The sequence below is a fragment of the Dasypus novemcinctus genome, chromosome 19 (genome assembly GCF_030445035.2).
Source record: "Dasypus novemcinctus isolate mDasNov1 chromosome 19, mDasNov1.1.hap2, whole genome shotgun sequence".
Classification (NCBI taxonomy): domain Eukaryota; kingdom Metazoa; phylum Chordata; class Mammalia; order Cingulata; family Dasypodidae; genus Dasypus; species Dasypus novemcinctus.
Genome location: NC_080691.1, coordinates 70,979,459 through 70,991,695, shown reverse-complemented (window position 1 = coordinate 70,991,695; position 12,237 = coordinate 70,979,459). Strand labels below are relative to the sequence as shown.

Below are 12,237 nucleotides of genomic sequence, written 5' to 3'. Positions count from 1 at the left end.
CTGTGTGTGGCGAGGCAGAGGTGACACTTCTGGGGACAGAAGCGTGGTGGGGGTCAGGCCAGGGAGTGTGGTCGAAGGGAAGGGTGGGTGGGCATGCTGAGATGGGGGTGCACGTGGGCTCAGCAAGCCTCCCCCAAACCCCGGGGGGGCCCCAGTCCCCGTCCCAGCCGCAGGGTGCCCCCGTGCCGTGCCGGGCCGCGAGGTGAGGCTGCTCTGTCCACCGCGTCCTGTGCCGGCTGCACTCACCGCGGCACTCGGTGAGGGAGGGACCGGGCCGGAAGCCTTCGTCGCAGTCGCAGCGGAAGCTGCCCGGCGTGTTGACGCAGCGGCCGTTGGCACAGAGGCCGGGCTGGGTGTGGCATTCGTCGTCATCTGTGGTGGGAGGGAGGCCGAGGGGAGAGGCTGGGCAGGGAGAGACCAGAGGCCCCAGCCCGCCTGCCCCACCGCCCAGGAGGGCCTCCTCGGCTCTGCCCGTGCCCTCCGTGGGGCAGCCGCGCGTCCCCGAGGCACCCCCCGGCCTGTACCTGCGCAGCCCTCTGCGGAGCCAGGCTGGGGCCGTGTGCCGGGCGGGCAGACGCACGCAAAAGTGCCGATGAGGTTCTTGCATGTCATGCCCCGGGTGTGGCAGTCCTGCTGGCCATCCGCACACTCGTCCACGTCTGCAGACAATCACGGGCGGGTGGCGGCCAAGGCCAGGCAGCCCACGGGAGCTGTGGGAACCTGGGTCCCCCCTCCCAGCAGCCCTGGTGGGACCACCAGGTGCCCATCTGCCCCAGGAAGGGGGCCACCAAGAAGCCGAGGGGGTCAAGCCAGCCAACAACACCCCTGGAACATTTCACCTTGAAATAGCCCTTGAGCCCCAGCCCCAGCCCACCCAGGGTCCCCCGCCCTCGGCTATGGACATTCGGGGCCAAATAATTCTCCGTGGCGGCGGCATCCTGTGCACTGTGACATGCTGAGTGGTATTGCCGGCCTCTACCCACTAGACGCCAATGGCAGCTGTTCCCCTCCCCTAGCTGTGACAATAAAAAACATCTGCAGACATCATCAAATGTCCCCCCGGGAAGGGCAGAACCAAGGTGAGGACCAGCGTCCGCTCCAGTTCAAGGAGGGCCCAGCTATTCCTGCAGAGGCCGCCCGATGCAAGCCCACTGTCCTGTTAGACTAACCCCAAAGGCATGCTTGCACCTCATTTTGGTAACAATGACAACAGTGCAGTAAAACATAGGGGCAGAATCACGACTCATAACAGTGCCTACTGCATGCTTTCCTCCTAAATGATCTCATTCAGAGTTCACGCCCTCCCTTGCAGGCACCGACTCCCATGTCCCCGTCTTACAGCAAGACCTCGGTCTGTGACGTCAGGGCCCACAACGTCACAGCTCGTGGCATCCCCGACTGCCCGTGCGGGCCCCACCTCGGCACATGGCTCCGTCCTCCCGCAGGGCGTAGCCGACAGGGCATGTGCACATGTAGGAGCCCTCGGTGTTGCGGCAGCGGAAAGCACAGAGCAAGGGGTTCAGGCTGCATTCGTCGATGTCTGGGAGGCCAGGAGAGGCACCCGCTGGGTAGAGTCTGCCTGGGGCGGCCCCACTCCTCCCTCCAGGCTGGTCCCAAGTACCCCCAGGTCTTGTGGGCAGGGTCATACCCTCGCAGGTGAGCATGGGGCCAGGCTCAAAGCCGTCACCGCAGGCACATTCGAAACCTCCGATGACGTTGGTGCATGTGCCTTCCCCACAGGGGAGCCCAACAGAGCACTCGTCTGTGTCTGGGGTGGGGGTAAGGGGGTGGTCAGTGCCTGCAGAGTGCCTCCATCCTCCAAACTATCCCATTCGCCTTTCTGTTGATCACCACAGATCAGATAGGGCCAGACAGGATACGTTTCTAGGCTGGAGATAAAGCAGGCATGCCGGATAAATGAATGAACAAATGAGTGAATTAGTGAGTGAGGGAGTGAATGAACAAGTGAATGAATGAGTTAATGAGTAAGTTAATGAATAAATGAATGAGAGAAGGAATAAGTTAATGAGTGAATAAATGATGGATGAGAGAATGAGTGGATGAGTAAGTGAATAGATAAGTGAATGAATGAGTGAATGGGTGATGAGTGAATAAGCGGATGAGTGAGTGAACAAATAAGTGAACAGGTGAATGAATGAGATGAGTGAATGAAAGAGAAACAAGAAAATAAATGAGTGAACAAATGGTTGAGAGCTAAGCAAATGGATTAATGAATGAATAAATGAGTGGATGAGTGACTGAATGAGTGAATGAACACATGATTAAGTGAATGGATGAGTAAGTACATGAATGAAGGAGAAATTAACGAGTGGATGAGGAAGTGAATGGATGAGTAAGCGAGTGAATGAGTGATTGAGTGGATGAATGAATGAGCAGATGGTTGGGTGGATGAGTGAATGGATGAAAGGGTGGATGAGTGGTGGACACAGGGGAAGGTGTGAGTGAAGAGGGGACAGTGAGCGAGGCTGAGGGTCGGGATCCTGCCTCGGTTGACGACTACCCAGGCTCCCTCTTCTGTCCTCTCCTGGGAGGGGGCGGGGGTGGGCCAGGCCCCTCACCCACACAGCTGATGCCCGTGAAGTCCAGGCTGTAGCCGAAGGGACACTCGCAGCGGAAGGAGCCATCAGTGTTGATGCAGAAGCCGCTAATGCAGAGACCAGGGGTCTCCGCACACTCATTCACGTCTGCCGGGAGTGGGAGACGTGGGCAGGGCGTCTGTCACCAGGCAGGCCTCAGCACCCAGGCCACACTCAAGAGCCTGGCCCCGCCCTAACCAGGGAACCAGAGCCCAGGCTCCAGGGCAGTGGCATCAGGGCCACCTCAGGAGCCCCCTGCCCCCTGAATCAGTGCTGGCAAGAGTTTGGTGCTGGGGGGCCAAGGCAGATCCGAGGCAGAGCTGGGCGGGAAAGGAAGGGGGTGTGGGTGCCCTCCCAGCATGTGGGCAAGAGACTCACCTTCTCTAGAATCATCCAGGCCTGGGACTGCCCCATGGCCAAAAGGACACAGCTCCTGAAAAGCAGCTGGACACGGAGGGGCAAGGGGGTGGTCAGGGACCAGTGCAGGGCCACAGGAAGGACACGGCAAAGGGGGCACATACGGGGGGGCTCACCACTGCCCTCCTGAGGACACAGCTCGCAGGGGCGGCCCCAACCCTTGCCAGGCCTCTGGCTGCAGCAGCACCGGGCCTTGGTGGTGTTGACAGCTTTGGGCATCAAGCACTTTCCGGCCTCGAACTGGGTGAAGCAGAACCTCTCGCGTGTGTCTGTGGGGTAGACAGAGGCAGGGGCTCCATTACTGTGATACCCAGAGAAGTTCCACTAGGCCATCAGGGGTGCCCATGGGCCTCGCGGGCCTCACGGGCCCAGGCCTGTGAATCAGCCGAGGCTGACCCTACCAGCGGCCAACTGGAGAGTGCCAGGCCACTGGCTGTGGTGACTGGGTTTGAGGATGGACGTGTGACCCACGCTGGAGCAATGAGGGTCAGCCCTGAGGCTTTTGCTTGACCACTGGGAATCCCTTCCAGCAATGTCCCACCACCCCACCTTCACTGCTTGGAGAAGGTTCAAACTCGGCCACGTTATCCTTGAACCAGAAGCCCCTTCTTGGAGAGGCAAAGCAACAGATTCCAGAGAGCCAGAGGATCCCAGACTTCACGCCCCAAGTCTTCAGTCCTAGACTCTCTGCCACACCCATGAAGTCCTATAGGGCTGGGGTTTGGCTTACCCAAGGATCTCCCAGCTCCCAGAATAACAAATAACATCTGAATTGGACTGCAGGTCCTCCCCTCGCCCAATGCCCCTAATCTGTGAGAGAAGAGGCTGGCTCTGAGTGGGTGAGCCTAGCCCACACTGGACAAGGCTAGCCCAGCTGAGATGAAGCCAGCACAGATAGGTGGCCCTTCCAGGACAATCCCCGAGCGCCTCTCCAGTGCCAGACTGGACCAGCTTAGCCCTCTGAAGAAGTGGCCTGTCTGACCCTCACTGATGCAAGGAAACACCTGTCCCTGGCCAGGGCTCCTCAAGTTGTGTATGAGAAACCTCAGCCCCCTTTTCTGAGTGCTCATGACCCTGACTCTTTAAGGCCCATCTCTCTCATCCTCCTCTCTAAGCCTCTGAGCTCCAGACTCACCAAAGCAAAGGAGCCCATTGTCAGAGAGGACAAAGCCGGGCGGGCAGAGGCACTGGAAGCTTCCAGGGCTGTTGGTGCAGGTGCCAAAGAGGCAGAGGCCAGGCTCTTCAGAGCATTCGTCGATGTCTAGAGGGGGCGGGGAGATGAGCTGGGTGGGCCACGGCTTCTTCAGCAGGTACGAGGAGGACCTTGTTCAGGGTGAACAGCCTCAGCCATGAGAAGAGGCAGGAGGAGTGGGGGCCCCAAAGTTGAAGTGGGGCTGGGACCCCCAGGGCTCAGTATGTGCTTGAGCTCTGGGTGGGCAGTGTGTGCTAGGGCAGCGGGTCTTTCCTAGACAGTGTCTCCAGGATAGGGCTCACGGTCAGAAGAAGTTCATCTTTAGACACTAAAATTGTACAAAAATAATTGAAACTGGATATATGTCACCTCCACTGGATGAAGTTAGCCCAGGTTAGACTAGGGAGATTAGAGCAGAGGTGGTCAGGCCAGACTGGTCCAGGGTTAGTCCAGATTGTACAAGGCTAGCCCAGATGGAAGACCAGACCAGAGGAAGTCAAGCAGACGGGTCCAGGTTAGCCCAGATTGTATGAGGCTAGCTCAGATGGATGGTTAGATTCGAGGAGATCAAGCTGGCCTGGTCCTGGTTAGCCCAGGTAGTACAAGGCTAGCCCAGAGGGAAGACTGGACCAGGGGAGATCAGGCCAGAGTGGCTCAGATTAGCTTAGGTTGTATGAGGCTAGCCAAATGGATGAGGCTAGCCTAGACTGAAGACTAGCCCACAGTGTACAAGGTGAGCCCGGGAGAAGGCCTGCTCAGGGGTCATGCCATGCAGGCACCCATAAATTCAGCATGACCCCTCTCTGGTCAGTGCTCACGAATCTACAAAGCTGGCAGGAATTCCTGTGCCCAGCCATGCGCCTTGAATATCTTCTAGCCCACAGGCCTTAACCAGATTGTAAGAGGAACTACAGGGCTGAAAAGCAGGAGGCCACTTGCCCTGGGCAGAAGTTTTTCAGGCACTTGGGTCATCCCAGTGCCTCCAAGGAGACAGTGCTGTGACTAATGAGTGCCCCCACACAATCCCCGAGTGCCTCTCCCATGCAGGACACTCGACCAAGTTCCCTTATGCTGATGCATGGCATCCACAGCCTGTTGTCACCTGCCCCATCGGAGACAGGGACACATAGAGGCTCATGGTCACCCAAGGTTTCACAACCAGCCTAGCCTGCATCTCTCAAAACCTCAACCACCACTGAGTTAGTGAGGAGTTCCATGTCTGGGCACTCAGAGGGGCAATGAAACCCCATACCCCTGGACATTTAATAGGATTCACAGGAAAGCCTGTGGGCCATGGAGAGGGAGCATGTCCTGGTTATCCAAATGCAACAGAATAAAACAATAACAGTACACGGAGCTGTGCTGAGTGCAAAACCCCACAGCTGGTAATCCCATTTCACAGATGGGGAAAGGGAGGCCAAGAGACACCTTCCTGGCCCCAGCACTGGCAGGTCTGGCTGGAGACTCACCGACGCAGAGTTCGCTCTGCACCTGAAATCCAGTGGGGCAGATGCAGCGGAAGGAGCCCTCAAGGTTCTGGCAAATCCCTGGTAGGCAGGCTCCCACAAGGCTGAGGCACTCATTGATGTCTGCAGAGAGGAAGGGTCCCAGCAGCAGCCAGGAGGTGGGGGCAAGGGGGTGTCACCTCAGACTAGGACCAACACCTTCAGGGACAAGCCCTCCTGGTGGCCGTTCTAGATCAAGGGGATGGGCTAAGGCTCAACAGGGTGGCTGGACCCTGGTGGGAGTGAGAGGTGGAGCCAGATGGTATCCAGGGGTGGTGGGGTGGTGGTGCAGGGGGAAAGAAGGTCCTTTATCTTAAGCTAAGTGCCATCTATTTAGCACCTCTACTATTCCTCATTGCAGAATTTAAGATTTCCAAGACAATCACTCCCTAAAGCATAAGACCTGCAAAAACGTGGGTGTGATGTGCTGGTTTTACTTTTTTTTTCCTTCTTACACCTTAAAATAAAGGCATAACTATTACACTGAACCATTATCACTCAAAAGGACCAGTCACAGGTAAGCTTGGAGCAGGAGCTGGCCAAGCTGTGGGGAGACTTACCCACACAATTCTTCTCATCAGCTGTTAGTTTGAAGCCATCCTGGCAGAGGCAGTGGAAGGAGCCGGCTGTGTTACGGCACTGGCCAAATTGGCATACCTGTCCCACCAGAGTGGCACACTCATCCACATCTGCAAAAGAGAGATGCGCAGGCCAGGGTTGCCCAGAGCTTGAGAAGGGACTAAGCTTCCTTTCTGATGCTGTCCACCACAAAGATGATGGCAGTGACTTCAATTTATTGAGCCCTCACAAGCTAGGCTCTGCATATTAACAGTCCACCTAACTTATGAGGTAGGCACTGATATTTTCTAATAAAAGCATTTGGTGCTATGAATTTGTCTCTAAGAACTCCTTTGGCTGCATCCCACCAATGTGATATACTGTGTTTTAATTTTTATTTAATTCAAAATATTTTTTAATTCCCCTTATGATTTCCTCTGTTACCTATGGGTTATTTAGAAATATATTTTTAATTTCCAAATATATGGGCATTTTCTGGATATCTTTCTGTGATTGATTTCTAGTTTGATTTCTGAAAACCTCTTGGTGTAACTTCAATACTTTGAAATTTGTTAAGGTTTATTTTATGGCACAGAATATGGTCTTTCTTGATGAATGCCCACATGCCACTGGGAAGAATTGAGCTCTGATGTTGTTGGATGGAATATTCTAGAACTACTAATATCACCATGCCTATCAATTTAGACTATATGGCTGATAGTGCTATTCAGGTCTTCTATATGCTTACTGATTCTCTGTCTACTCCTATTACTGAGACAAGACTGTTAAAGACTCCAATGAAAATGCATTTGTCTATTTCTCTTCGCAATTCTGTCAGTTTTTCCTTATATATTTTGAAGCATTTTTAGAAGCATATGCTTTTATGAATATGTATTCTTGGAAAAGTGGCCCCTTAATCATTATATAATATCTCTCTTGATCCACGGTAAGGTCCTTGTAGACTTCTGTCTACTTTGGTATTAACAAAGGGTAAGTACTATTATTAATCTCCTTCTTTACTGATGAGGAAACTAGGGCACAGAGAGGTGAAATGACTTGTCTAGGGTCACACAGCCAGTAGGTGGCAAAGCTCGAGGTAGAACTCAAGCCACCTGATCTCAGAGCCCATGCTTTTAACACAGCTCTAAGCTCTCAGCGCCACGTCACTCAGCTTTTGCTTTTGTTGCTTCACCTCCTTCTTTGCACTGTCCACCCCCCTTCCACTGTCCTTGGGGTAAACTCTAAAGAGGATCTCCCTGTAAGCACTCTCACTGGCACCTGGAATTGAAGGAGTGTGGAGAACTTAGTGGTTGATTCATTTTATGGGGGACCCCAACCCCAGAGGCTATTTTTCCAGAGGGAACTCTGGGGCAAGATCCTTTATTTCCGTGGCCAACTCACCCTTGCAGGCCCCATTAGGCATCAGTGTGAAGCCGGGGAAACAGAGGCAGTTGTAGGAGCCGATGCTGTTCTGGCAGGTCCCATTTTCACAAGGCTGTTGGTCACACTCGTCGATGTCTACCCAAACAAAGCCCCAAGCCCTCTGCTCAGCTCACTGAGGGTATTGGGCAGCTCAGGGAGCAAGAGATGTACTGGACCCACCTCCTCTGCACCTCACCCTGCCCAGATGGATGGGGGGTGATGGCTGGAAAGTATCCCTGAGACGATTTATTACTCCTGTAGCAGTTTGATATAATTGATGAATTCCCAAAAGAAATATTGGATTATGCTTGTAATCTGATCTGTACCTGGGCATGACTGAGTCATGATTAGGGCGTTGTGTCCCCACCCCTTGGTGGGTGGGGAATCCCAGATAAAAGACATGGCAAAGAACAGAGTTGGGGATTTCTGATGTTAGAGTTTGATGCTGAAGACACGGGAAGTCAGCAAGCAGAGGAAAGAGAAGCCAGGCCCAGGAAGGAAGGAAACTTGAACCCAGAGAAAAGCAAGCCCCAGGAACATAGGAACTCAGGAAACCTGAACCCTTGTGGACATCGTCAGCTATCTCATTCCAAATAGACTTTGGTGAGGGAAGTAACTTACGCTTTATGGCCTGGTATCTGTAAGCTCCTACCCCAAATAAATACCCTTTATGGAAACCAGCCAATTCCTGGTATTCTGCATTAGCACCCCTTTGGCTGACTAATACAAGCTCCACATACAGATAGGGAAACTGAGGCACAGGGTGGCGACTGAGTCGTTTCACCAAGGACTCAAACCTGGATCTGTCTGTTCACTAGGATGGACAGAAGCACCATCCTCTGCACACCAGGGGAGGTAAAGGCCACCCCCGGGTCCCTTAACCTTGGGAGTCTGGACCAATAGGAGGGAGCCTGGGGGGCGGGCATCTCACCTATGCAGAGGGTCTGGTCTGCTGAGGCCTGGAAGCCGTGGTGACACAGGCATGTATAGCTGCCCTCCGTGTCCACACAGTCGCCATGGCTACAGACATTGGGGATCTCTCGACACTCGTTCCGTCCTGCAGGCAATGTGGGGTCACCAGGCCCGCCGTTACCCCCAGTGCTTCCCTGAGCACTCCCAGGTTGCAGTAGGGGAAGTGAGACCCTGCCTGGCAGCACCCCCATTGAGGCCGCTGCCAGGGCCCCCAGGCTGCTGGCACCATGCTCAGCCTTCAGCTCAAAGCTCCCCCTTTAACAGGTGCTCTTGGCATCCCCTCTCCCCCCACGCCATAGAACAGAGAAGGACACAGGCTGGGACAGAGCAGTGCTCTACCCACGTAACAGGTGACAGAGCTTGGCTTTGTCCTGCCTTTTGCTCCCTCGCTGCACCCCCACCTGCTGCAGTCTGACCTGGGGCCTCTCAGGGCCCCACTCACCCACGCAGGTCCCGCCTGGTGACAGCTCGTATCCCCAAGTGCACTCGCAGCGGAAGCTTCCGGGGACGTTGACGCAGGCGGCATTCCGCTGGCAGGGGCTGTTCCTGCTGGCACACTCGTCCGCGTCTGGGAAATACAACAAAAATGGAGTGGAAGGGGTGGAGGAGTCTTCTCTGCCAGAACAAAATCACAAACCCAGTCCTTGATTTCGGAGGAGGGAAGCAGTCGGAATTGGATGGAGAGTGGGTGTCTGGATGAGAGTCAGCCCCATTGCCCAGATGGGAAAACGGAGACTCACAAAGTTTAAGTGACTAGCCCAGGGGTGCAGCGGGGGCCTGGGGCGGGGTGGCAGTGGGGGTCGGCACCTTCACAGAGCAGCAGGACGCTGTTATAGTCGAAACCCCTCGGGCACTCGCAGCGGAAACTCCCGATCTGGTTGACGCAGACGCCGTGGGCACAGATGGAGGGAATCTCCCCGCACTCGTCGATGTCTGGGAAGAGCATCGGCTGTCAGGGGCAACCCGGCCCCAAGGAGGTTCTGGGGACCCTGAGCTAAGGTACCTGCTGGCCCCACAGTCTTGGGACAGGTTCAAAACAATCCTTTGGCCAACACAGACCCACTCACAGCAGAAAGAGAGCCACAAGCGGGAGACACAAAGGCAGGGAGAGAGCATCATTCTCAATTAAAAGCACACTTTTCCTGGGATGCAGCAACCATGTTTGGCAGAGACTACTGCAAAGAAGCTGCTCCCGGTGTGAGCAAGCAGTGTGTGTGGGAAGGGACTGAGCCAATGTCTGGCAAGAGACAGGAAACGTCAACTAAAGAATGAATGTGGAGACAATGGCCACCGTAGTAGCTGAGGGCAGGGAGAGGGAAGAAGAGATGTGATGTGGGGGCAGTTTCTGGATTTGGAGTTGTCCTAAATGGTATTGCAGGGTCAGATGCTGGACATTATATATTCTGCCTTAACTCACTGAATGCACTGGGGGAGAGTGTAAACTATAATGCAAACTACAATTCATGCTGTGCAGCAGTGCTCCAAAATGTATTCACCAAATGCAATGAATGTGCCACAATGATGAAAGAGGTTGTTGATGTGGGAGGAATGGGGGTTGGGGAGTGGGCTATATGGGAACCTCTTATATTTTTTAATGTAACATTTTTTGTGATCTATGTATCTTCAAAAAAATACAATTAAAAAAAAGAATGAAGAAAATGCAGTATGTCCAGACAACAGAATATTATTCAGCCATAAAAAGGAATGCTGCAACATGGATGAACCTCGAAAACATCATGCTAAGTCAAAGAAGCCAGGTGCAAAAGGACACATATTGTATGATTCCACTTCTGTGAAATATCTAGAATAAGCAAATTCATAGAGAACAGAAAGTAGATTAGAGGTTACCAGAGGCTCAGGGGTGGGGGGGGGGCAGGGAGTTATTGCTTAATGAGCAGAGTTTCTGTTTGGGGTGATGAAAAAGTTTTACTAATGGAAGAGGGTGATGGAAGCACAACACCGTGAAAGCAACTGATGCCACTGACTTGTACACTTAAATTGGTTTAAATGGCAAATATATATATTAACACGCTTGAAATAATGTACTGATACATGCTACAACCTGGATGAATCTCAAAAGCACCATGCTAAGTGACACAAGCCAGTCATAAGAGGCCACATATTGTATGATTCCATTTATATGAGATGTCCAGAAGAGAGAAATCCATAGAGACAGGAGATTAGTGGTTGCCAAGGAATGGGGGTGGGGGGTTGGGGCAGGGGGCGTTGACAGCTAATTGGGTATGAGGTTTCTTTCTGGGGTGATGACAATTTCTTTTTGTTTATATATATAATGAGAATGTTTTAAAATTAGATTGAGGAGATGGCTGCAGTATACAAATATACTTAAAACCACTGAATTGTACACTTTAAATGGGCGAAGTGTACGCTATGGAATTGCATCTCACTAAGACCGTGTTTGTTTAAAAAAAGAACCTGGAGGGAAGCGGCTGTGGCTCAGTCTATTGGGCTCCCATCTACCATGTGGGCCATTTGCTTCCCGGGGCCTCCTTGTGAAGGCAGGCTAGCCCATGCCCACAGAGAGCTGATGGCCTGTGCCTGCAGAGAGTTGGCGCAGCAAGATGATGCAACAAAGGGAGACAAGCACACACAGAAGAATGAGCAGTGAATGGACACAGAGAGCAGAAAGTAAGCCAATGGCAAGGGGGAGGGGGGGATGAATAAATAAAATTAAATTAAAAATTTTTTTTAAAACCCTGGAAACAACCTGAGGGCCCCCCGGATGTCCAGACACCATGGGCAGGCCACATGAATTCAACATCCCCTTGGCAGGCTCTATCTGGGAATATATGACAAGCTACTTTCCCAATATAATGTAGTTATACTTCAGCATAAATCGCTTAAGTGTGATTCTTCTACTTCATTTGAACCTGTACTTCTCAATTTACTTGCTAAGTTTATTTCTCTGAGACATAAAGCCTTCAGACCGTTCCTTTTTCAGTGGAGCCCTGAAACCCAGCAGATATGGGGTCCACTGCTACTCTCCAGTTTTTCAGGCCTGCCCTGGACAACTAACAAAATGCTGATGATGGACCAGCCCCAAAAGGAAGGAGTACCTTCAACTGAAAGCAAAACAATTCCTTTTCTCTGCCCCATAATATCATGCCCCTTCTCAGCCTAAAGCTGACAACGTCCCAAATCCCACAGGACTGAGGAGTGAAAAAAATAAGTAGGGAGTGTAACTGCTGACTAGAGCAGATCTATTGTTATTGTAATTGTTGTCTTGCATTAACTGAGTAACATGCAACATCGATATAAAAAGAAAAGTAGGGAAGTGAAAGTAGCTCAAGCATTTGGGTGCCCGCCTACCACATGGGAGGTCCCTGGTTGGCTTCCCGGTGCCTCCTAGAGTAGATAAGCAAGACAGTGAGCTGACCCGATGAGCTGCCGTGGCTGGCTAACGCAATAAGGAGACACAGAGGAAACAAGAGAGACACAAGGTGGGTAGCAGAGGTGGCTCAAGTGATTAGTGCCTCTGTCCCACACGGGAGGTCCTGGGTTTGGTTCCAGGTGCCTCCTATAGAGAACATGAGCAGACACAGAGAGTGCACAA

At 52.7% G+C, this 12,237-nt stretch overlaps 1 protein-coding gene across 1 annotated transcript in view; it reads right to left on the bottom strand.

Moving 5' to 3' along the window:
- Nucleotides 1-12,237, bottom strand: part of FBN3 (fibrillin 3) — a 74,104-nt gene that overhangs the window by 13,502 nt on the left and 48,365 nt on the right. Inside the window, exons 44-57 of the mRNA XM_071209682.1 lie at nt 9,471-9,596; nt 9,106-9,231; nt 8,623-8,748; nt 7,671-7,787; nt 6,272-6,400; nt 5,676-5,795; nt 4,150-4,275; nt 3,131-3,283; nt 2,976-3,041; nt 2,580-2,705; nt 1,649-1,768; nt 1,418-1,540; nt 525-659; nt 247-372 (exon numbers count right to left, since the gene is read on the bottom strand). Of these exons, the coding sequence (XP_071065783.1) occupies nt 247-372; nt 525-659; nt 1,418-1,540; nt 1,649-1,768; nt 2,580-2,705; nt 2,976-3,041; nt 3,131-3,283; nt 4,150-4,275; nt 5,676-5,795; nt 6,272-6,400; nt 7,671-7,787; nt 8,623-8,748; nt 9,106-9,231; nt 9,471-9,596 (1,719 nt within the window). The remainder of the gene's footprint in view (nt 1-246; nt 373-524; nt 660-1,417; nt 1,541-1,648; nt 1,769-2,579; nt 2,706-2,975; nt 3,042-3,130; nt 3,284-4,149; nt 4,276-5,675; nt 5,796-6,271; nt 6,401-7,670; nt 7,788-8,622; nt 8,749-9,105; nt 9,232-9,470; nt 9,597-12,237) is intronic.